Genomic DNA, 26524 nt, shown 5'->3' on the forward strand with positions numbered 1-26524 from the left:
ACTCATCTTTTCGCCGCCTCATCTCAACTCCTCATTGCATCTTCTTCGTACACTTCAAATAAAATACAGGACCCTGATCAGGTATGAACCAATATTTATTTGAACGAATATAGTAAAAACTTACATGGGTGAAGGTCCTGAGTGTGGCACTCGCAGATCCTCTTTTCTCCAGATTGTAGCTGAACTTTCATTTTTTTCGACAATATTGTGAGCCACAGCTACCTGCAAAATTATATATCCCATAAGATTATTTTGCTGCTGAGTCAAAATCTATTTTCTACACTTTGACAATATATACTTTGCGATGATTACACAGATAACATCCTAGAACCTTTCTCTTGGGTTGGTTATTAATCTCTAACAAGGTGAAAGATATGTTTGTGTTTTTAGTTCTCTTAAAAATAGACGTCTTATCTGGAAAATAATAGGACAGGATTAGGTCTAATTTAAGTATGTGCCAGTGCTTAACCAAAATCTTAATTAGCTCTGATCTAAAAACTATATGGGGTAGCCACATGCTTTAACCCTGTCCAGAGATATTGAGATGTGTTGATATTTGTACAATTCTTTTAATTTTTTTTTTTCAACTTTATATATGTATTAATTATATGAAATGCTGTTCGTTTAGTGCAGTTGATTACATGTAGGTGTTTGATTAGCTGTATTGTTTATCTTATTACCGAGATTAAGGGTAATGTGCTTTAGAAGGTTAGAGGGCTGGATGGTGTGTGTGTATCTGGTGGCCCATCACTGATTTAGTGCTATCCAAAACAAGATTCAGAAGTTCAATATTTTCTTTACCAAACTTAAATTTAAAATTAATATTCATTTCCCTTGTACCTAGACCTAAAAATTCTAAAAAAAAAGTCTTGCTTACTTTTCATCCCATCTAAAAAATAAAAATTATATCATCATTTTATAAGTATAATTTGACTCAGGGTTTACTTTGTAGCTATATAAAAAATATCTCTTCCCCCTACTAATTTATAAGTTGGCATAGTTGGGAGCAAAAGTACTGCCCATGGCTGTGCCATATTTATGTAAAATAGATAAAGGAGGGTAAACTAGTTTGATCTAAGACAAACAATATACATTCTAAAAAAAAAAAGACTTTTATGGAGTGTGGAATTCTTATTAAGGTAGACTCCAATAACTTCCATTCCATGTACATAAAATAAACCCCTCTTCTAACATCGTATTATCCAGAATCTGTAAAACAGAGTAGAGTACTTCATGTAAGACTCCAGATTCAGTGGATTTACGGTTTAACAACTTTTCTGATTTCTTCTGGCTTATATGTATCTTTGAGCGATAATGAAAGTAAGATTTTTGAGGGTAACATGCAAATATTCCCACTACATCAGAAGTTTTTATTGGATCTGTAGCCCGTTTCCAATATTCTGAATCTCGTAGCAGTCTGAGAGCCCCCTCTGTATCCGCCTGTTGACCTCTCTAGATGTTACATTCAAAATCTTAAATGTTAGCGAAGGAGAGTTAAAGATGTCAGTCTTAACTAGTTCAAAGTACATATCTACATAACTTCCTTTCGATTCCAAGGGCAACAGAATTGATTTCTTTTTCAGCCCTGAGGCTGATCTCATTTGAGAAACTTGTCTTATTTTCTTGTTTTAAAAAATGTCTTTTTAAAGTTTACGTTTTGGATAAATCTGTACAAATCTAAAGCGATTAAATGCATTAGGGCAATTATGGCCAACCTTGTATACTTCAAGGGTCTTGTGCAGTCGTCAAAGTTTCAAAAAGGCTGAGTATTTAACGTAACTTCAATAATGAAAATTTAAAAAAAATGTGCCAGGAACTACATGGCACGCCCACATCCCTCATGCCAAAATGTCTCCACATGCCCGGCACTTGTTCCAAACTAGCTCTACATGCCTACAGACTCTCACTTGACACAGCGGCCAAATGCACTCTGACCGACGCAAGCCCTCAGGTCCAACGTATCACTCCCTCACATGTGGCTGGGGGCCACAGATAAAGGCTCACTGGCAGCCCATGATTTGCCTGTTAACCACCACTCCATTAGAGCCACAAGCGGGGGCAAAGGAAAGGACTTTTTAAGCCGATTTAGTTCATCTTTAAAAGAGCACAATAGGTTAAAATCCTTTTATATTTATATCTCTTATAAACAGAAATAGTCACTTTATGCCCTGAACTATTATTTATGGGTTTGGTGAAAATTCAACAAATAACTATATTTTACACAATAGGCTTGTGTACATTATGCCTCTTGTCCTGGTTATAAATTAAATTGAAAAAAAAAAATAACATGAATATATTCAAAGTTGCCCTTTGTGAGGTCACTTTTTGTCCTAGTGTATACTACTATAATACTGAATATGTGTTCAAGCCTAATAGTGGCAGCCTCCCTTAGATGCAGGGGAGGGGTCAACTAACAGTGACAAGAAGTCATTTGCAATAAAGTCTGTCCTGAAATTTTATAGCTTGGTGCAGAACCCCCCCCCCCCCCACCCAAAAAAAAACATTCTAGTATAATCACTAATACTAAAATTTAGTTCAGTAAAAGTTAGGGTTTTTCTAAAAAAAATCTATATTTCTCCGAGATATCTTCTCCAGGGGCTGGCTGGCTGGCTGGGCTGGGGGGCGTTTGCCCCTCCGGGTCGGTCCCATAGTAGTGGGCTACCTTGGGCTAGACTACCTTCATTTTTTTCCCCCTTTTAAAATGTTCCTAATAGGCTGCTGATCAGAGTCTCTCTCCCAGCCTAAAGTATGCCAACCAGCCCCTGGTCTTCCATGGTTGTGGGATGGACTTGCACAGAAACGGTAAATTACCTAAAATGAAACTCGACCTGTCGTCTAGGCATGGTGGAGGCAGCCGCTGTATAGGCTGATTGGGCAAGTTTTTATATCAGAAGCACATACTTGGCCACTCTTCTGCCCTTCCCCCCCCCCCTCTTCTTCGAGATCACAGAAATTGAGTGGAGGGAGACATAGTACCACTAATCCTGACATGGAGGACCCACCTTTGTGCACTTCAGTGTCTAATTCCCGCTTGCACCCAACTCCCTCTGTAGCCGGTGCAAACTGTAACTACAGAGGCTGCCATCTTGGCCGTCAGCCAACGCACCTCCCTTCTAAACTAGGAGGTCTATTTATCAATCAGCAGCTTTTCGCTTCTCTCCACAATTAACCAATAAAATATCACTGGGGTAGCTGACCATTACTCGGTTGTCTTTGGCAATAATGTCCGGAGCGTTAAGGCTCAACTTTCCGCTTCAGTCTTGGGAGATGTGCGCATGCGTGACCTAGCTAGCCCCTGCGAGGCGGAACAGACAGCCCAGGATTTCAGTTCCACTAATTTAAAAAAAAAAATAGATAAAAATATAAAAAAGTAAATGTTTTTAAGCAATTAAAAATTTAAAAGAATGCCTTATTGAAATAATAATTCAGTTGTTCAGTTATCCCGAGATGCCATTATAAATAGACTTAGCATATGAAGCTGTGGCTAGCGGAAGATGGCAGTGATCTCTTGATGGATAGGACAAGCCCTATCACCACCGAAAACGCCCGTTTTTTTGCTGGCCGTAAGCCTTTTGCCCTTTGATAAGTAGACCCCGCAGGTGTCTGTGCACAAACTTGGGCGCAAGGTGTCACAAAAGAGTTTTTGCAGTGTGGTTTTGTACAGGCGGGTTCCTATATGACCGAGTGCCTCATACCTCGGTGATCTCATTAGAGAAGCGATGGAGTAAGGTGCCCGCAGCCGTGGCGGAACGGCCATTGGTGACACAGGTGCTGTGCACCGGGCCCGTGGAAATAATGGGACCCACTGTATAGCAGATGCAGAGGGTTGGGGGCCTGTATTCCACCTGTATTGGGGCCCACAACTCGCTAGTTTCACCTCTGGCCAGCAGTGTTAACTGGAATTAGTGTGTTCCTAATATTGTCTTCCAGTGAAGGGAGCAGGTTTAGAGTAGGAGATGTTGGCGCCTGGTCCGCCATGTTTCGGCACGCTGCTGAATGTTACCATATGTTTCTGATAACTGAAGTGCTCCAGGGAACGGTGACGGTAGTATTTGGAAGCAATTGAGCCCTGTGCTTTACTTTGCACCAGTATCATTGATATTCAGCTCTCAAGTATGATACCCATTTAATGTCTTTGGAATCCTTATAATTGTTTCTTCTTGGTCTCAGCTGTTTCCATTTATGTCAGGAAATTAATAAGTGACTCAAGTCACTCCCTTCGGTGCCCTTCATTTCATCTCCTTTGATGAGAAGCTGAAAGAAAGATGGTCATTGTGTTTCAGGTCTGAAGGCTTTGGCAGGAGCTTGTGGTAATTCATCACAATGTGCTGCAGGATTGTTATTTGTGTGTTTGTAATTTACAAAACTAGGATGGTGGGAACTGATCGCTTAAACTACATCCAAACACAGAACCTTAGAACTACATATTTGGTCTATGTATCCTTTTTGAGGTTGGTAAGTTTTAGTTTTAAATGAAGATTTTAAAATTCCCCCAGTTGTCGTTTATTAAATTCCAAAAGGTTTGCTGAGCAATTTGACAAACTATTAGGGGCATATTCAATTGTTGGCGTTACAGCCAAAAGTAACGTGCCCCGTGCACTATTACCATAATGGAGGTAATAGTGCGTAAATACCGGTATTACGGTACTTTTCTTGCTGGATTTCAGCTCGCGGATCTGACTGACTTCTGGATCACTGACTAACAAAAGAACATTTTGGATTAGATTTGCATCTATATGGGGATTCCCCAATCGCATAGATGGTCCCCATTATCCATTACCTGATTATTCTACATTTCTGTATTAATCAGTGGGTGATAACTCTGCCTAACACTGTTTGGAAGACCCAAATCTGTTCTCTAACAGAGTTTTTTTTTTTTGCATTAATCGTTTTATTTAGTTTTTGTCAAGTAAATGGAAGTACAGAAAGTAAAAAGGAAGGGGTTACGTGGAAAGGAACACACCAACACAGTATAAACAATTTTTACATTTTACATACATCATGTTAGGCAGAGATTTTAAGTTGCTGATCAGTTAGCAAATGGTGGGCACTTTGTTTTTGGAGGGTGTTTAGTGGGTGGATGTTTTCAATTCATCATTTATTTATATAGCGCCACTAATTCCGCAGCGCTGTACAGAGAACTCGCTCACATCAGTCCCTGCCCCATTGGAGCTTACAGTCTAAATTCCCTAACATACATACACACAGAGAAAGAGACTTGGTTCAATTTTTTTGATAGCAGCCAATTAACCTACCAGTATGTTTTTGGATTGTGGGAAGAGACCGGAGCACCCGGAGGAAACCCACGCAAACGGGGAGAACATACAAACTCCACACAGATAAGGCCATGGCCGGGAATTGAACTCACGACCCCAGTGCTGTGAGGCAGAAGTGCTAACCACTGAGCCACCATGCTGTCCAATGTAAAATAAATCTAAAATAATCTTGAAAAAATTATATATATATTATACAAACATGCAAACTCCACTTTCAGATTGCAATGCTAACAACTGTGTTATAGCGCCACCACAATATTTACCACAGGTTTTAATCTATTTCTATGAAATCCTGGATTGTCATTGCAGGACTTGCAAAATAGATCATACGGACAGGACACTCAGGGCTGGCTGGCAAATTTTAACCCAGGGGTGAGACTTTGCTCAGCAACCTCTTGGGAACATTTTAACGTAAAAAAAAGAAAATGCAGGTATCCCAGTGCCCCAGCCCAAGATTATTGGAATGGCCCAGGGGACAGATATTCCATCCCTAATCGGCCCCCAATCCAACCTCCCTATTTTTTTTTTATTTTTTTTTTAAGAAAAAAGGGATTGAAAAGTATTGCATGTGCTGAAAGTGGGTGTGCCACAAGAAGGGGGCATGGTCACATTACATGCAGAGGTAACCAGGACATATCTCAGCATTCCAACCATCATTACAAAGGTTCCAACCCTCTGGGGTGGGACAAAGGGTGGGGGGGACAATTGGCTGGTGATTTTGTGGCTTTTGTCTCTTCTACATTAAATATCTGACATCAAATGAGGTGAAACAAATGTCCCCCCCTCCCCGAACTTTACATTATGCCAAACGTTCACTCCTTTATTATCAGATAAATGATGATGATAATAATGACATAGTGACATAAGAATGTTACTCACATTCTCTAATTGCGTTCCATCTACCCACCCTCTGACTATTCCTCACATCCCTGCAGATGTTTGGAGTCACAAGCTAATAATACATACAGAACCAGAATAGCTTTTGCTACCAAACCAGGCCATTGATACGCTGAATATCTACCATAGTGTGTGCAGATAACATCGATTTGGACGATTTGGTTTGATGAAGATAGGAGGATAAAATTGGATACAAAGACCCTATTTAGTATTTACACCCTCAAGTCACACCCTGAAAATAACACCCATGCTATTATTGCGCTAGTGACAGGTCTGTAAATAACACTGAAATATCAGCCTTAGGCTTGTGACTGGGGGAGGGGGGTAAGTTTCAGGAGGGGGTAGCTGAGGGTGTGTTGCTGTCAGTTCTGCAGTAAAAATAGGTTTGAGGATAAAGAATATGCAGAAAGTAAAATGAGCTGGTAAAGAAGTTTCTGCAACGCCTGTACCTTGTATTCAGCTTCTGACTAATGTAATCCTCTTCACAGTGTCTGCACAGGCAGGGAGGGGATTGCTGCTGGAAGACTTGACTTGGTAGAGACAATGTGATGTGTTTTGTATTTGGAGGTGTCTGGAAGTGACGTGTGTGTTGTGATTGGGTGAGAGGGATCTCGGGAAGCTGAATGTTCGTGGACATCCTTGTCTAGCCCTGCTTTAGTATATAGATTAAATTTAAATTTGCTATACTCACTGTCACACTGAATGAGTGTCGGACTATCTATACCTTTTAATCTGCAATAAAATGTTAGATATAAAATATTTTGAGGGCTGACCTATAAAGACCGTTGCATTAAATACATTTATTAGCAGCGTTTGTGCATTTTGTTTCATATAACATCGTAAGATCATCAATATTAACATGGGAGAATTTTTTTTTTAATTTTTAGCTGGAGTGGTCGGGAAGAGGGGGGTGATGGGGAGGAGAGCGTGAATGGACTCCGCGGTTGTCCTCCACTTACCAATTTTGGGATTTAGCATCAAACTGCAAATGGAAAATGTATATGAAAAATAATAGTGTGTTAGAAGTCTAATCCAGGGTGTGAACATAGGGGCTGCAAATACATGTATTATGTATTAATTATGTATTGTATAAAACAACTGGGCAGTGCTACCAATGAATTTAAGAAAAATAAATAAATATATATATATATATATATATATATATATATATATATATATATAAAAACTATTCATAGACTCAATTGCTGCACTTCATAGAATACCTAACCTTAAATAATTTTACTCCCTGTTAGTGCAGAAACAAAGATTACCAGTGCAATGACCTGTTTCATGCAGGGCCAATCTGTAGTCTTCACACAAGGCGGCAGACCGGAAGGTATTGTTGGCATTCGCTAAAGGTCAGGAAGGCCGGCTCCAGAGTCCTCGGGGTTACTGCCAGGAAGTCGAATGTGCATTTGGAAAAAATAATTAACATATTTATGAATGTTCTTTTTGTTTATATATTACACCTTGTATTTTATGATTATTTAAACTTGTAATGAAACAGCCTGTTAAAAATAGACAGATCACTTACTATAATCCCCTTTATCTCTACAATGGCAGAGAACATCTTTCTTGTTCGAATGCTGGTATTTTGTGATGGCGTTGACATAGGGGAAGGCAGCAGGGAATAACAGATGAGATCTTTAAAGTGAGTGAAACAAACGCTATCATGATATATGGATGAATTTTAATTTGCTTCGTAACAAGAAAATGCTGATTCATTTGATCGCCAGGCTTTAAATAAATTGCACACATTTCATTATCCTCCAAGACCAGAGGTGACAGTCACCTTGAGTGAGCCTTAAAAGTGCGTCCATCACCGACAGCCAATCAGTCACTTTGTGGGCTAGACCGATATAAATGACAATACGTTGTATCGTAGGCCTCAGTGATGTTCCCAATGATCTGATAGATTCCGTTCTCGTGAATATTGGTCCAGACCAAAAGATGTCTGCCTCCACCCTGTTTAGGCAACCGGTATATTTTAACAGTAATGCATGTAGCATATTAATGAGTGTAATATTGCTTAGAAAATTGTACCATAAGTCATTAAATGTTCTTCACATATAAAAAACAAACCATTTTGTCACGATCTGGTGCTGGGTGGAGGACACTTGTCGGAGTTTACGGAAGAGAAACAGGGACTCCTGAGAGGAGGTTTGGCCTTAGCTGCAAGGGAAGTGCAAGTTGGGGTTCTCAAAGACAGTAGCCGGCGCAGTGTAGGTGAGCGGAGTATAGTCAGACAAAACGGTCAATACCAGCCGAGCGAGTAAGGTACCAAATCGGAGTCCAAAGGGCGGTCAGGAAGTCCAAAGTCAATACCGGCGCATGGGTGAGGCACCAAATCAGGATCCAATGAGTAGTTAAACAGTCCAAATGATAACTGAAGAGCGAACAGGGGCAGGATCCAAGGAAAGAGGTCAGAAACAAGCCGGGTCAGAACCAAAGTGATAGAGGAGATTCAATGCAAACGCTGGTGTAGAGGTTGACTTGATACTCTGGCATCCTAATGGTACTAGAGCAGCTTTAAATAGGAGCAGGCTAAGCCTGATTGGGTCCCCCCTCGGCGGTCAGTGACGTAACGGACAGCTGATTGGAGCGTGGGGACGCAAGTTGTGCGCATGCGCACAAAGTCGGCCCTCAACGAGAGGCCGAGACGCTCCTGGCCAGAAAAGGGCAATGGGAATAGTGCCAAAAAATGGTAGCAACAGTTTCACACTGAAATTTTTGTATTATACAATGGGAATAATGCATGAAATTACTGTTTTAAAAAAAAAATATATATATATGTGTCATTGTGGAATTCCGTGACCTACATAAAAGCACTTGGCATGCAGTCTCATGCTTTCATATAGTCACCCAGCTCCAATTCATCAGTGACTTCTTCTAATATACATATATGACAGCAGTCTGTGTATTTTGACTGTTGTGACTTCTTTTTGGTACAGCACCCCGCCCATCTATCCTAAGGTGTTTTTAATCAGAGCAATCTGATTCCTACCTATACTACTTGTGAGTTTAGAGGCACTAAATAAGGTAAGTCCCATATTATACATTTTTAGGGTAGGTAGCGGTACCCATCTGAGAGTCATCACCTTGATGTGGTAGATGGGCATTCACAGTTGTGCACTAAGAACCTTGGGTCTGATTCATTAAGGAAAGCTAAGCAAAAGTAAGTAAGGCAAAACCATGTTGCATTGGAGGGGGAGGTAAATTTAAAATGTTTTGACAGATTTATATTTGGGGTAGGGCATGTCCTAGATCAACTTTAAGGGGCGTATTCAATTATCGGCGGAAACGCCGAAAATACCGTGGTCCGCGCACTATTACCGTTATTACTGTAATAGTGCGCGGAAAAAACGTTAATACGGTAATTTTCTCGCTGGATTTCAGCTCGCAGTTCCCTGAGCCGCGAGCTGAAATCCAGCTATTACCGTATTAACAGTAATAGTTTTTCCGTGGCCCGGAAAACAAACAATTGAATATGCCCCTACCCTATATGTCAGTGTAAAAATAAGCTATCAAGTATTTGTGTGCTAGATGGAAAAACAGCCAGTATTTTCCTTATGTGCAAAATAATAAACTCATTTGCACCCCTTGCATTGTAATATGGTTTTGTCCAGGAAACTTAAGTACGAAAACGTACTAAATTTTTTGCTTAACTTATCTTAATGATTCAGGCCCCTTGTGTTTAGTCTAGAAGTCATATTGTAGAGTTTATATTACTGCAGTTTAACATATATCTGTCTCCTGATTATGTATAAATATATAGTGCTTAGAGTGTGCATCTGTAGATTGGATTGGATTGGTTTATTGACTGCTATCAAATTGACCCGTGTGTGTGTGTGTGTATGTGTGTATGTTAGGGAATTTTAGACTGTAAGCTCCAATGGCGCAGAGACTTATGTGCGTGACAAACTCTGCGGAATTAGTGGCGCTATATAAATTGATGATGATTGTGTGTGATGTATATTTTCCATCTCTTGCCCAGTAAAACCAGGTTAGCATACTCGGTTATTTGATTGGTGTTAACACATAGGTTGTTCCTAATATTAAATTTTACATCAGAAGATCAAATGTATTACAACTGCTGAGGAAATATCATATTTTACACTGAATATGTTTAATAACCTACAACCCAGTCACTAAACTCCAATCTATTTACGTGCTGTCCGTTCTGAGGGTTTACTTGGGAACAAATAGTATTAATCCGGAAACGAGCCGCGTGTGTCCTTGAAAGACTTAGGTGCTTGAAAAAATATTCAGTACCCCAAGCTTAATGTAGATGGATTCCATCCATCCACGAAGACAGGGCAATGGTTCCCATGGAAACACAGCCGGCTCCATCCATCAGACCCACCAATAAACTAAAGAACGAAATAATAGTTTTAGTGGAGAAAGAGGAAGTAGACTAGACTGGAATAGAACAGAGGTTAAAGGGAATTACGTGTCTTAACTACGTATCAGCCTCTGTTTTCTTACTCTTCTGAGCGAATGACAATATATGAAACAACAAGCAGTGCCCTTGTCAATTCCTATACTATATAAACCACTTGGCAGCTCTTTCTTACTCCGGTGATCTATGTTTGACCAGGCTGTAATAATCTAAATGTACTTGGCGGTGAAGCTGCCGGTGTATTGGCAGCTTTGCACAAGCTGCTGTTCAGTTTTCATATACAGAAACTGCAGTGCAAAATCATGTATGTATTCTCCTTTCTTTTGTATTGCACCAAGATATTATACAATGCTTTACAGTCAGGATATGACCATTCACATCAGTCCATGCCCCAGTGGAATTTGCAGTCTAGTTTCACTACCACGGTCACATGCCAGAGGGTGCCACGTTAATGCAAACGTGACGCAGATAGAATCCTAAGTTGGAATCAAACCCAAGTCCTCAGCAGCGATGCTAACCAGCTAGTTTATCATGAAGATATGCTACGTTTTTCAGGTGTGATGAACGGAGGTGACCAAGTCATGTTTATCAAGGTCAAGCCAACTTGGGACTCCCTTTGTCCAAGACAGAAATTGATAGACCAGTTCATCCATAGTGCATACCCATCCATAGACTTTCGACAGGTCAGTTGGACAATAGTACAAAATTTACCATAAGGTTAAGAACGTCTGCATACAAGTAGCCCCCCTAACCAATCCTGGCCCATTTATCACTGCGTCAGCTGTCTTATTGGACCCTGGTCTTCATCCCTGCCGTAACAGAGCCATTCCAATGGGAGGGGACTCTTCATCGTGCCCATATCTATTCATGCCCATCTCCAAGTCTTGGCAAATGCCAACCAACACCCACCGTCCCCAAGTGGGTTGACCAGCCCAGAGAGCCTTGGCCATTTCTGGGTTGTGGGATATAAAAGATCATTCCTGGGAGGGGATATTTTTGCAAGAAAGCGGAGGTTGGGAATCTAGGCCTCTGGCTGGCCAATTCTGGTGAGAAAAATTCATGGACAGCAAGCAAAAGTTCCAGGTACCCAGTGCAACCCCACAAAAGTGGAGAGATGTTAGAGTCTAGTACTGCATGCTATTAGCATCGTTGTGGGTGGATATGGACCCTGGGACAATGAGCAATCTGGTGGACGTATTATGGCATTCTATTGCCCTTGTAAGTTCAAGTCCCAGAAGGGGGCTATAAGTCAGTCTTTATTATGTTTTGTGTGTTTTATATGTTTGTGTGTTGGGGAAACTTTCGAGTGAAGTTGGACCTTTGCAAAGGAAGGTATTCGGCTTCATAAAAATCCCTGAAACACTTGTGATGGGATAATTCTACCAGCCTTCATTGACATGTCCATTATTTAGTGTCTGCAGAATGTTTTGTAATAGACCTAGGAACCTTTTATCTCTCTGAACGAAGACCAGAGCTATTGCTAAGCTCCTGTCCATTTGTAGGTTATGCGAGTACAACCAACGACGATCTAGTAGGACTATCCAAGTTGCCTGCTCTCTGAATTACCGGTTTCTGAATGACCCTGAAGGTGAAAAGTCAGATGAGTACTTCGGGTAATGCTGAAATCTTATTTCGTTCCATCACTCATCGAGATTAAAGGAGTTTTCTGAACGTCACCCCAAACCTGATAAAGTTTAATGAAATTAGGCGGAAGCGAGATGTGCGAGTGGTTCTGGAGACAGATGACTGACTGGCTACCAGAGGAACTTAAATCTCAATCTGTGTGAATAAAACGATTTGTCTATAACAGTCATGGCTAACCTGTGACACTCAAGGTGTTGTGAAACTACAAGTTCCAGCATGCTTTGCCAGTAGATAACTAGCTGATAGCTGGCAGAGCATGCTGGGACTTGTAGTTTCACAGCACCTGGAGTGTCACAGGTTAGCCATCGCTGGTCTATAACCTCTGTTATGAAACCTAGTGCCCTGGAGGATGCACTCCTTCTCCACAGTCACTTTGGATCTACATTGGAGACATTTCTTCCAAAGGAATATTTGTATATATTTGATGTTCGAAATTGATTGCCTAATGGTCAGACATCTGCAACCTCAATCAAATACTGATACTATAATCCCCAGCTCCCCCCAGTATTTTATACTACTCTCCCTTCCAATTCCAAACATATCAATAATCTAATCGGGCACATATGTAATGCAATGAATGGACAACTAGCTGCTTTTGGAGGATCCCTGAACCCCCCACTTGCCTTGGTTTTCAGCAGAATATATGGTAAGTTATATTAAGGTAGCATCTACATTACTACTATTCTATGGGCTCCTACTCTTTGTCGATGGCTTGGGATTGTTTGTTATTTGAAAGTTTCGCCCTTATTGTAGAGCACATGTTGGTCTAACCCAGTGAAGGCTAACCTGTGACACTCCAGGTGTTGTGAAACTACAAGTCCCAGCATGCTCTGCCAGCTATCAGCTAGTTATCTACTGGCAAAGCATGCTGGGGTTTGTAGTTTCACAACACCTGGAGTGTCACAGGTTAGCCTTCACTGGTCTAGCCTAATCTTTGGTGCTCCCAAGTAACCCATGGGCTGTTTTAACCCTTGGCCTTTTCTCTGCTCATGCTCCCCCACCCCCACTTCCTATCCTTCCCCTTCCGCTACTCCACTATATATCCCTTGCTAAAATACCAGCCTATGGTTTCATGTCCTTGTATCACACTAGTTTTGTACCAATTTAATCTAAAAATGTATGCTCAATGTATAACTGTTTTCAGAAGGCTCAAACGGTTGTGCAATTTACTGTTTATATGGTAAAATGTAGCGCTCATTTTTGCTCACCTCTCTAGGGGGCACGACGAGCATAAGTGAGCGGATGTCAGGGGCGGATCTAGAATTTTTTTCTACCCCGGGCGATATAGGGGGGGGGGGGGATTTAAGCCCCGCCCCCTTTCTAACTTCTAATGCTGCCGGCGGCTGCACAGTATGTGCAGGTCCGTTCGGCAGTGAAAGTGTGCTGTCCCGCTGCTCTTATTGTGTTTAAAACACAATCAGAAACTTCCCTTTACAATGCAGCGCCGCTTTAAATGTAATCGCCGAAGACGCTGAACACGCCGGAGTTGAAGAATCCGGACATTAATATATTTACCCCAAGGTGTCTGCGTTTTGCCCTTCAGCTTGCTATTATCGTCTACCCGGCATGCATGCAATTATATTTTTCAACCAAACTAAAGCCATGAACCTTCCTGGGCACAGAAGAGGACGATGTCTAGTTCTTTATCCAAACTGGCTGTTTCCGTCTCTATTTTTGCTAAATGTTCCACACAGGGCTTTTCCCTATTGTAAGTAACTGAACACAGATGCTGTCTGTAAGATATGGCAAGTGACAAGGTATTGAGCTAGACATTGGAAATCAATCCCCGCTAAATGTGCATCTTAACTATAAGTGAAGACTTGAAAACAATCTGGTTTTTATAGCTGCGGAGATAAGTACTCTGTTTTTATTAGGAAAAAATTGTTTTGCTCTAAATAAAGCCATTTGATTAACAAGCGAAAGCATGTGGGATATTGGCGTTTTGGAGAGAAGTTTAGACCTATTTTACCTCAGGATTAACAATTGGCTGCAGCGTTACAGCAGGCGGATGTGCAGGGCCAGATTTACGAGGCTCCTCTGCCCTGCCTGTGCTCCGGTTACATTTATTAACATGAAATATTGGCCTATGGTAGTGCTCAGTGCTCTGCAGAGAAATAAGATTCTGACCTTTTAACCTTTGCACCCTTTTGTTGAAAATTAGCACTACATCATAATTCACACCACCGCCCTAAAGAACTGAAAGAGCCAAGTGGCTTGTCACTCAAATCCCAGATATATGCTGTATGTACAGCCGTGTACGCACAATACTAATCATAGAGCAATTGTTTTACACTATCCAGTCACCTTTGGATAAGGCAAAATTTTAAATATTGTTGAAATCGACAATATAGACACTCAATCCAGGCTTCTTAAGCAGTAGCTGTTTTATTTCAGCATTAAACAGCATACTATAAACAATACAGATTCCACTGCTTCCTGGCAAGCTAACTATGCCCACAATACCTGCCTATTGTCCGGCCACTTGTCGGCATCGGAAGCCCTGCCCACCAGTTCCCAGAATCCTTTTATACACGCATAGCAATCACACCTATGTCGTGCACCTGTGTTTGTGCTCCTTTCTTCAGGTACCAGGAGGATCATTAACCCTGGCTGTACCTATCCCTGCTGGATAGGGCCCATTGTGGTTACCTTTTCCACAATATATATAAAATTAACCATGAAGAACCCTGTGGTATAACTATTTTCCTAGACATCGGCTCAGGCCACAAAATGGCTGCCTCCACTTTTGCAGCTGACGGGTGCTCTAGAAGATTAAGGCCTTGAGCCTATAAGTGTTTTATAAGTTCTAATAAGCAAGGCCACACCATTATCACTTTATATAGCACCAACAAATGCTGCAGCACTGTTGTTAGGAGTCGCCACACTAATCGCTGCGGCTCGCGCTAGTTCACTTCCTGTCCCGGCTGCTGCTCTCCAGCCAGGACGCTTACCTTCTGCCTTCAAGCCGCCGCGCTGCCTCTTCTGTCTCTGCTGCTTGCTAGGAAGCTGGGGCGCTCTGTATTGTGATTGCAGCCACATGACTGCAATTGACCAATTGCTGTGTGGGGGCTTGCCTCCTATGAAGCACACTGATTGGTCCTCTAAGTTTAAATGGCAGGGAGGTCTTAGCCATATTCTTAAGAGATGGTTGGTATTGAGCTCTTAAAGGCTGTGTTCCCAATTAAGGGACCACTGTGATGTATTTGTATTTAGAAGAAGAGAGAATGAATACTAGATAGATTCTCCTGAATGATCACATTCAAGTTTGGTTCTCTTGGCTCTTTCGAGAAACCTGACAATGACTCCTCACACCCAGAGTTTTAGCCATCTCGCAATTTGGAGGTTTTACTCCTTTTCTTGACTGAACTGTCCTCTTCTCTCCAATCCGAACATAGATTACTGCGTGTACCTACTGCCCATCCTCCCCTGCCCCTACCTTCCTCACCTTCCCTAACCTCCAAAATTGTGATTGTATGATGTTATTGTTTGTTCAAAAAATGTTTTTATATTTGTAACGAAAAATGGACCTTGTATATATTGGTTTTTTTTTCTCATTTTCTATACTGATTGTGTTTTATTACGTGCGTCCCTTCAAATATTTGAAAACATTTTACAACGTTCAACTGAAAACTGATTGGCAAGGACCTGAAATAGTGCATCAGAGATGGAATTGTGGGTGATACTATTGTCCTAGGCTGGAGAATTTATAGAGCTCAAGATCCTCTCAGTCATCATCATCATCGCCATTTATTTATATAGCGCCACTAATTCCACAGCGCTGTACAGAGAACTCACTCACATCAGTCCCTGCCCCAGTGGGGGTTACAGTCTAAATTCCCTAACACACACACAGACTAGGGTCAATTTGTTAGCAGCCAATTAATCTACCAGTATGTTTTTGGAGTGTGAGAGGAAACCGGAGCACCCAGAGGAAACCCACACAAACACGGAGAGAACATACAAACTCCTCACAAAAAAGGCCATGGTCGGGAATTGAACTCATGATCTTAGTGCTGTAAGGCAGAAGTGCTAAACACTGAGCCACCTTACATAGTGTGCAGGGGGAGAGTAGTTCTGGCTATAAAGTGCCTGACGCAGGGTGAGAAATACGCTTATTTGTGTAGCGTAAAGTACACACATTTGCTCTATGCATGCCCACAAAGAATACGCATATGCGCTTGCAGAGTTATGTGCACTTGACACTTACAGTCCCTTACGACTAGAGAGGCGGAACGGGGGAGGGTCGGTTGGTCTAACATAGGCCCAGTATAGTAAGGGCACACATAAAAAGCTGCAGGCCCGCCCGGGTACACGTAAACGCCTGTCTGGACCGGTATCTACTGCGGGTGCAGAAGCAGGTGCAAATATGCACTGATGGCAACCGGCACATTAGCTAGTCTTTTCTGATTGGATGCTTGCGGACTCACCTCTCCAGCTGATGCCGCTTCCTTTACTGCTTGTGGCTGTATTATAGAATTTAGCAGACATATGTGTGATTTTGTTGCGGTCAGAACAAACCAGCACGAGCTATGTACAGGTAAATAAATATTTATTTTTATTCAATGTATAACAAATGTGTGTTAAGCTGGCAAAACAAAATTCAACACCGGTTTCTGTTCAGGAAATTTACATTACAACTATGTTTGCCTAGGCATGATACGTCATACTTACCTACTTTCTTCAGCTCCCTTCCGGGAGCCAGCCAGTGGAGGGGGGCGTGAAGGGGCGGGGTGGCCGAAATCGCGTCATTTCGGCCCCGCCCCCTGTGACGTCATGACGCAAATTGCGTCATTTGACAGCGGGGGCGGGGCCAAACGCCGCGATTCACCGGGAATCGCGGCGTTTGGGATCTAATTCTGCCCACTTCACTAGGAAGTGGGGCACTTCCTAGTGAAGTGGGCAGAATTCGGGAGATTGCCACACTCGCCCGGGAGTCCGGGAGACTCTCACAAAATGCGGGAGTCTCCCGGACATTCCGGGAGAGTTGGCAAGTATGTGATACGTTATTTTTGCAAGTGGCGTGAATCTGGCACGTAATCTGCTGATGCAGAGCTGCAATCGTCTGCAAATATGGATAACTTGTGTTGCTGTCGTGGACGTTAAATGGGGAAAAATGTCAGGGTGGAGGCAAATCTGGTCTGCCATGGGCTCTAATGCGAAACTAGCAGAGAAAGAGAGCAGCCCTGTCTGATCTCGCCCAGGATGGGAACATAGACCCACTGCAGAGCCATGTGGGAGGTAGTAACCAACGGAGCAGAGTACACAGCTGACACCATATATATAAATTACTTAGAAAACCATATGATGCAAGACACGTACCAATCCTCCCTATCCCGGGCCTACTGCAATGAGTTAAAGTAGAATAGCTTTATATGCAAAGAGGCCGACAGTCTGTGTGCTTCATCAGTAGGGGATTGTAGGTATTATCTCTTGCCTCCACTACCATTTTGAGGTTATCATCATCATTTTATTTATATAGCGCCACCAATTCTGCAGCGCTGTACAAAGAATATCTGTCATGCAGTCTAAGGGGCATATTCAATTAGCTTTTTTGTCCGCGATTACGCACAGTTGCGCATGTAAAGTGACAATATGGTACGGCAACATTGCGAATTTTCATTCGCAAACCCTATGGGGGGTGCACACGTTAATCTGCAATGTTGTGGTATCGGGACTCGTGGTGCCGGGTGTAATCACGGACCAAAAAGCTAATTGAATATGCCTATAAATTTTAATTTAGCCAATAGGTGACTAGTACAATTTATTGGTAATGAATTTAAGCTTTACCAATCATAAATAGAAACTATTCATATATATAAACATAGTAGTCAAGGGATGAATAGTGAAAATATGTTTGCATTGCACTTTTTTCTAGATAATGTTTTTTTTTTTTTTTATAATGGTATAAACAATAATTAACCAGGTTATAAATAGGTGGTTATTAAATATTTATGACCCGGTGTTGGTGCATATGTTAAATAAAATCCTGTATCAGTAAGGTAAATAGATACATAAATATTTTATTTCAGAAATAAAAAATAAACAACTACATGGGGGGTGATCTGTGAGAAGAGACAGAACAATATATATTGTGAGAGGTGTTGTCCTAGGTTTATATCCTCTGACTTTCAGTTTAGAGAGCTGTATTTTAACTTTGTTCAGCTTATATAAAAGCTGGTTTACAGGGTCCCTGGAGTGAATGGAGAGGAGTAAGCGGGCCTCCATTCCATTAGGCCAGTTTAAGTTTTCTGGCTATCCAGTCAGGTAGAATTGGTTTCTGTGCTTGAGAATATGATTTATACAGCTATACAGTGATTGATTTTTATTTATTTTTATTTTTTTGCAGGATAGAGAGTGTAACACTGATAATGCCGTTCAAGACGTATGTTTGGAGTGACTATCGGAGACGCATGTGTTCTGGTATGGTATTGATTTAGTCATTCTTTTAAGGGAGCTTCACTTGGTAATTGTATTTTGCATATTTTTCTTCACACCCACGTATATTAGTTAGTTTTGCACTACAACATATCAGCTGATGTGATTGCCTCCATTCCCGGCATACTTAGGAGCCACATTATCTGGGCTCCCAAGTTACTATGTATTAATAATTTGTCAGTTTGTGTCCTTGGCATTTAAGGTACTGTTAAACTTGGGGACCTATTTATCAAGCCTTAATTCATGCAGAAATGGCTGTTTCCACATAGTTTAGGTACATTTAAGGGACTAGTTAACATCAGCCTAACACAGGAGATACCAGAGCTTTCTCCTGCGTTATGCAAACTACCGCAGTCCCCATAATTCTCAATGGGGACTGAGAAGTGGATCTTAATTTGTCAGAACTTGTCTATGATTGCTAACGTCTTCTGAGGATGGTGTAAGAAGCCCTTTAATATGGCTAAAGCGCTGCCGGAGAGGGATGTCCTGACCCCAACCATGGCAGACTGGACGTCCTTCCTTGCGCCCTCTTACTAATCTGAATGTGCAATGTGCACTAAAGACACCTGGGGGTCTATGCATCAAAGCACGATGAGCCATTAAAACAGAGAAAACAGCCATTTCTCCGTTAAATGGCCACCGCAGTATGCATCAAGGGCTTGTTGCATGAGAAATCATCGTCTTTGTAGTCCCCATAGATTACCATGTGGACTGTGAAGTAATGCAATGCATGCTACTTTGATAAGCTTTACATTGCGCATACAGGTATCTCAGGATGGCGTTACCTGTCATTTCCTATGGGATTCTCCAAAGCCTCTCTGGCTTCGCAGAATCCATTACAGAAGAAGTGCAAGGCTGCCGGTAAGTAGGGAAATGAGATCACAGCAGAGGGGTCACTTCGCTGGGGATCCCAGAGTAGCCCCAGCATGGTGCATTCAAGCGTTACAGAAATATGCATCAATGTGATGTGCAGCGATGCATGTTTAGTGGCACCGTATCTTATTGATGCATAGACCCCCTGGTCAAAACCTGGAAGTTCATTTGCGATCAGTGGCAACACTGTCATCTCCAGGACAGCCTATCGCATGTACTGACCTGGCACAACATTAATGTTAGCTGCGTCCAAAAACCTATCACTTATTGCTGCGAAAAGCGAAGCTAAATACCTGGGGCAGCACGGTGGCTAAGTGGTTAGCACTTCTGCCTCACAGCACTGGGGTCAAGAGTTCAATTCCCGACCATGGCCTTATCTGTGTAGAGTTTGTATGTTCTCCCTGTGTCTGCATGGGTTTCCTCCAGGTGCTCCGGTTTCCTCCCACACTCCAAAAACATACTGGTAGGTCAATTGGCTGCTATCAAAATTGACCCTAGTCTGCCTGTGTGTGTGTGTGTGTGTGTGTGTGTGTGTGTGTGTGTGTGTGTGTGTTAGGGAATTTAGACTGTAAGCTCCAATGGGGCAGGGACTGATGTGAGTGAGTTCTCTGTACAGCGCTGTGGAATCAGTGGCGCTATATAAATAAATGGTGATGATGATGGGATATTTGCAGTATATTGATAAAAAGCAGCCTATGTGTATTATATCATCATCATCAACATTTATTTATATAGCGCCAGCAAATTCCGTAGCGCTTTACAATTGGGAACAAACATTAATAAGACAATACTGGTTAATACATACAGACAGAGAGGTAAGAGAACCCTGCTCGAAAGCTTACAATCTATAGGACAATGGGAGTTAGAAACACAAGGGCATGTGCTACATCGTATTGCACAATGGACCAGCCAGACTGCAAAGGTAAAAGTACTGAGTGGGCTGTGTGTGTTGCAATGTTGGTCAGAAGGTTGTTGTCTTGCGTTAGCAGTGTAGAGGATGGCAATAGGGTAATCTAGGGAAATTAAGATGATGGTTGAGGAATATCATATATATATATATTAGATTATTTTTATCAGAAATTCACCCATAACCAAAACATAACTATCAGATGTTTAATGCCACTTTATAACTAACTGGTGCCAGATTATCATCCCTGCATGACCCCCATGCCCTGTCTCTGGTACTATACTACACCCCCTGACCCTGCAGTGTCCTCCCTGTATGACCCCCATGCCCTGTCTCTGGTACTATACTACACCCCCTGACCCTGCAGTGTCCTCCCTGTAAGACCCCCATGACCTGTCTCTGGTACTATACTACACCCCCTGACCCTGCAGTGTCCTCCCTGTAAGACCCCATGACCTGTCTCTGGTACTATACTACACCCCCTGACCCTGCAGTGTCCTCCCTGTAAGACCCCCATGACCTGTCTCTGGTACTATACTACACCCCCTGACCCTGCAGTGTCCTCCCTGTAAGACCCCCATGACCTGTCTCTGGTACTATACTACACCCCCTGACCCTGCAGTGTCCTCCCTGTAAGACCCCATGACCTGTCTCTGGTACTATACTACACCCCCTGACCCTACAGTGTCCTCCCTGTAAGACCCCCATGACCTGTCTCTGGTACTATACTACACCCCCTGACCCTGCAGTGTCCTCCCTGTAAGACCCCATGACCTGTCTCTGGTACTATACTACACCCCATGACCCTGCAGTGTCCTCCCTGTAAGACCCCATGACCTGTCTCTGGTACTATACTACACCCCCTGACCCTGCAGTGTCCTCCCTGTAAGACCCCCATGACCTGTCTCTGGTACTATACTACACCCCCTGACCCTACAGTGTCCTCCCTGTAAGACCCCATGACCTGTCTCTGGCACTATACTACACCCCCTGACCCTACAGTGTCCTCCCTGTAAGACCCCATGACCTGTCTCTGGCACTATACTACACCCCCTGACCCTACAGTGTCCTCCCTGTAAGACCCCATGACCTGTCTCTGGCACTATACTACACCCCCTGACCCTGCAGTGTCCTCCCTGTAAGACCCCATGACCTGTCTCTGGCACTATACTACACCCCCTGACCCTGCAGTGTCCTCCCTGTAAGACCCCATGACCTGTCTCTGGTACTATACTACACCCCCTGACCCTGCAGTGTCCTCCCTGTAAGACCCCATGACCTGTCTCTGGCACTATACTACACCCCCTGACCCTGCAGTGTCCTCCCTGTAAGACCCCATGACCTGTCTCTGGTACTATACTACACCCCCTGACCCTGCAGTGTCCTCCCTGTAAGACCCCATGACCTGTCTCTGGCACTATACTACACCCCCTGACCCTGCAGTGTCCTCCCTGTAAGACCCCATGACCTGTCTCTGGCACTATACTACACCCCCTGACCCTGCAGTGTCCTCCCTGTAAGACCCCATGACCTGTCTCTGGCACTATACTACACCCCCTGACCCTGCAGTGTCCTCCCTGTAAGACCCCCATGACCTGTCTCTGGTACTATACTACACCCACTGACCCTGCAGTGTCCTCCCTGTAAGACCCCATGACCTGTCTCTGGCACTATACTACACCCCCTGACCCTGCAGTGTCCTCCCTGTAAGACCCCATGACCTGTCTCTGGCACTATACTACACCCCCTGACCCTGCAGTGTCCTTCCTGTAAGACCCCCATGACCTGTCTCTGGTACTATACTACACCCACTGACCCTGCAGTGTCCTCCCTGTAAGACCCCATGACCTGTCTCTAGCACTATACTACACCCCCTGACCCTGCAGTGTCCTCCCTGTAAGACCCCATGACCTGTCTCTGGCACTATACTACACCCCCTGACCCTGCAGTGTCCTCCCTGTAAGACCCCATGCCCTGTCTCTGGCACTATACTACACCCCCTGACCCTGCAGTGTCCTCCCTGTAAGACCCCATGACCTGTCTCTGGCACTATACTACACCCCATGACTCTGCAGTGTCCTCCCTGTAAGACCCCATGCCCTGTCTCTGGCACTATACTACACCCCCTGACCCTGCAGTGTCCTCCCTGTAAGACCCCATGACCTGTCTCTGGCACTATACTACACCCCCTGACCCTGCAGTGTCCTCCCTGTAAGACCCCATGACCTGTCTCTGTTACTATACTACACCCCCTGACCCTGCAGTGTCCTCCCTGTAAGACCCCATGCCCTGTCTCTGGTACTATACTACACCCCCTGACCCTGCAGTGTACTCTCTGTAAGACCCCATGACCTGTCTCTAGCACTATACTACACCCCCTGACCCTGCAGTGTCCTCCCTGTAATACCCCATGCCCTGTCTCTGGTACTATACTACACCCCCTGACCCTGCAGTGTCCTCCCTGTAAGACCCCATGACCTGTTTCTAGCACTATACTACACCCCCTGACCCTGCAGTGTCCTCCCTGTAATACCCCATGACCTGTCTCTGGCACTATACTACACCCCCTGACCCTGCAGTGTCCTCCCTGTAAGACCCCATGACCTGTCTCTGGTACTATACTACACCCCCTGACCCTGCAGTGTCCTCCCTGTAAGACCCCATGACCTGTCTCTGGTACTATACTACACCCCATGACTCTGCAGTGTCCTCCCTGTAAGACCCCATGACCTGTCTCTAGCACTATACTACACCCCCTGACCCTGCAGTGTCCTCCCTGTAAGACCCCATGACCTGTCTCTGGCACTATACTACACCCCCTGACCCTGCAGTGTCCTCCCTGTAAGACCCCATGACCTGTCTCTGTTACTATACTACACCCCCTGACCCTGCAGTGTCCTCCCTGTAAGACCCCATGCCCTGTCTCTAGCACTATACTACACCCCCTGACCCTGCAGTGTCCTCCCTGTAAGACCCCCATGACCTGTCTCTAGCACTATACTACACCCTCTGACCCTGCAGTGTCCTCCCTGTAAGACCCCATGACCTGTCTCTAGCACTATACTACACCCCCTGACCCTGCAGTGTCCTCCCTGTAAGACCCCATGACCTGTCTCTGGCACTATACTACACCCACTGACCCTGCAGTGTCCTCCCTGTAAGACCCCCATGACCTGTCTCTGGCACTATACTACACCCCCTGACCCTGCAGTGTCCTCCCTGTAAGACCCCCATGACCTGTCTCTGGTACTATACTACACCCCCTGACCCTGCAGTGTCCTCCCTGTAAGACCCCATGACCTGTCTCTGGTACTATACTACACCCCCTGACCCTACAGTGTCCTCCCTGTAAGACCCCATGACCTGTCTCTGGTACTATACTACACCCCCTGACCCTACAGTGTCCTCCCTGTAAGACCCCCATGACCTGTCTCTGGTACTATACTACACCCCCTGACCCTGCAGTGTCCTCCCTGTAAGACCCCATGACCTGTCTCTGGTACTATACTACACCCCCTGACCCTGCAGTGTCCTCCCTGTAAGACCCCCATGCCCTGTCTCTAGCACTATACTACACCCACTGACCCTGCAGTGTCCTCCCTGTAAGACCCCCATGACCTGTCTCTGGCACTATACTACACCCCCTGACCCTGCAGTGTCCTCCCTGTAAGACCCCATGACCTGTCTCTGGTACTATACTACACCCCCTGACCCTGCAGTGTCCTCCCTGTAAGACCCCATGACCTGTCTCTGGTACTATACTACACCCCCTGACCCTGCAGTGTCCTCCCTGTAAGACCCCCATGCCCTGTCTCTAGCACTATACTACACCCACTGACCCTGCAGTGTCCTCCCTGTAAGACCCCCATGACCTGTCTCTGGCACTATACTACACCCCCTGACCCTGCAGTGTCCTCCCTGTAAGACCCCATGACCTGTCTCTGGTACTATACTACACCCCCTGACCCTGCAGTGTCCTCCCTGTAAGACCCCATGACCTGTCTCTAGCACTATACTACACCCCCTGACCCTGCAGTGTCCTCCCTGTAAGACCCCATGCCCTGTCTCTGGCACTATACTACACCCCCTGACCCTGCAGTGTCCTCCCTGTAAGGTGTTAGGTTGGACTCTCCCCACTGAAGGGCCTGTACTGCTCTCAGCCCGGGGCACACTGGCAGCGGGTTACACACCGCCCTCTAACCGTCTGCACCGACCAGAAGCTGCGGGTCTGTCTCCATGGTAACAAGACGACGCTTTAATTTCCTCTCCACCAAACTTCTTTAGTTCCACCGACGTCATTGGACCGCGCGGCTGCCACTCATCCAGGCTCGTTCCCGAATGGCCAGTCTCCTCCATCGGAATGGTTACTGAATAGAAGCCGTTTCCTAAGCGACCAGAGTTTCACCCAACCTCCGGAACAGTAATTCAGGTGCCGCGTTCTAATTGGTTACTGTCTCCAGAGAGGGGGAGGGACTTGCAGAGCGGTTGGAGAGTTGGCCTGTCAGTCTCCAGCAGCGGGCTGTGTAGCGGGTTAGGGTGTGCTGGTATGAGCCAGAGATGAGATGGGCGATGCTGGCTGCAGTAATGGTGAGAATATAAGTACTGTATGTGTATGCATAATGCATGTATGTAATTATATGTATGTGAGTGCATGCATGCATGCATGTAATGATTTATATATGTGCATGTATGTAATGGTGTGTGTATATGTATGTAATGATATGTATGTAAGTGTGTGTATGCATGCATGCATGCATGCATGTATATAATGATTGTGTGTATATGCATGCAGGCAGGCATGCATGTAATGCTATATATGTGTGTATGTTTGTGTAATGATTTAATTCCACCTGATGCATAATCTATTGCAGTTAAGTTGTACCTTCCTGGTGTTTTTCATGATTTTTCCATATACCCTCATTTCCCCCATAGCTTTCTATAGGCCACTTTCCCCAATGTTTACATTACCTGATCGTTCCCAACATTGAAAAAAGTTTCCAGGGCACTTTGCTGCTGAGCTGGTACGTCTACAATCATAGCATGTTTAAAGGATTTGATTATAAGTTTTTTTATTTTGCATTTTAACTACTCCTCTTCTATTAATAAGCTTTATAAAGCTCAGATAAGAATAGATGTATTGTTGAAATATAAGGACTATCTCTGGAAATTAAGGAAATTTGGCAACTATATTACCTTTTCCCTGTTCTGACCTGGCTCAGAAAATGTGGGCAATCTGAAGAATCGTTCCTCCTCTCTGTGTGGAGTGCAGTGTGCTTTCTGCATGATTGAGGAGCGGTTCTTTCATTGCCCATTGGCTGTGCTATCAATATTGATTCACATACCATACACTGGAGACCTGGGGTTTCTTGGTATATGAGGGAACTACAGGCCTGCTGTGACTATGGTGCGGTTTCTTTCCTGTGTGTGCTTGATGGTGTCAGTGTGATGGGGTGAGTTGTGACGGTCAGTAATGTTTATCTGCCAACTTTTTTAAGAGCGAATGCACAAAACTTTTGTTGCTCATGAACACGTGTGTTTTGCTGCCTCACAGGGTATAAACATTTGTATATTCTATTTTCTTGCATGGTGCTTTGTGAAATAATACGTGTATGGGTGTCGGACCTTTGAATAACGCCACATGAGGCCCTGTATCAAGACCGTTCTTTTTCTGTTTATGGTTGTGTACAAGGGGACACTTACCTGCGTAGTCAGCTGGTATCGCTGATAAGGGCATGGGGGCTGCAGAACAACATCTTATCCAGAAACCTCCAAGTTCTAGGAATTCTGATTCCCATGTATAGTTACACGTTTGTGAATCTCTCTACATATGTGTTGGACGCATATGTGATTTTGGTGCGTTACCGTTGCAGTTGATGAGGAGCCAGTGATCAGAGGCAGCCAGAGCCCCATCCGGAACCAGGTGGCTTACAGGGATTTTCACAGCCGATACGAAGAACAGATGATGAGCGGCATGGATGGAAGGCACGGTGATTTAAAGGTAAGTGTGAGTTTTTACAGCATCGTTTACCAGCCTGCCTTATCGTCTGTGTTGATTCTGGCGAGAGCGCATTGTAATATCAGAGCAGGTGCTGG

At 44.1% G+C, this 26524-nt stretch overlaps 1 protein-coding gene across 2 annotated transcripts in view; it reads left to right on the forward strand.

The window, feature by feature from the left end:
- The first annotated feature begins 7466 nt into the window (after positions 1 to 7466).
- The window catches only part of PMFBP1 (polyamine modulated factor 1 binding protein 1), a 96086-nt gene continuing 77028 nt past the window's right edge, over positions 7467 to 26524 (forward strand). For both annotated transcript variants that reach the window (XM_075189121.1, XM_075189122.1), the window contains exons 1-4: positions 7467 to 7531; positions 9125 to 9212; positions 18563 to 18636; positions 26302 to 26429. In XM_075189121.1, coding sequence (XP_075045222.1) covers positions 18585 to 18636; positions 26302 to 26429 — 180 coding nt within the window. In that variant the 5' untranslated portion in view covers positions 7467 to 7531; positions 9125 to 9212; positions 18563 to 18584. The remainder of the gene's footprint in view (positions 7532 to 9124; positions 9213 to 18562; positions 18637 to 26301; positions 26430 to 26524) is intronic.

This window comes from Mixophyes fleayi, chromosome 10 (assembly GCF_038048845.1).
Source record: "Mixophyes fleayi isolate aMixFle1 chromosome 10, aMixFle1.hap1, whole genome shotgun sequence".
Classification (NCBI taxonomy): domain Eukaryota; kingdom Metazoa; phylum Chordata; class Amphibia; order Anura; family Limnodynastidae; genus Mixophyes; species Mixophyes fleayi.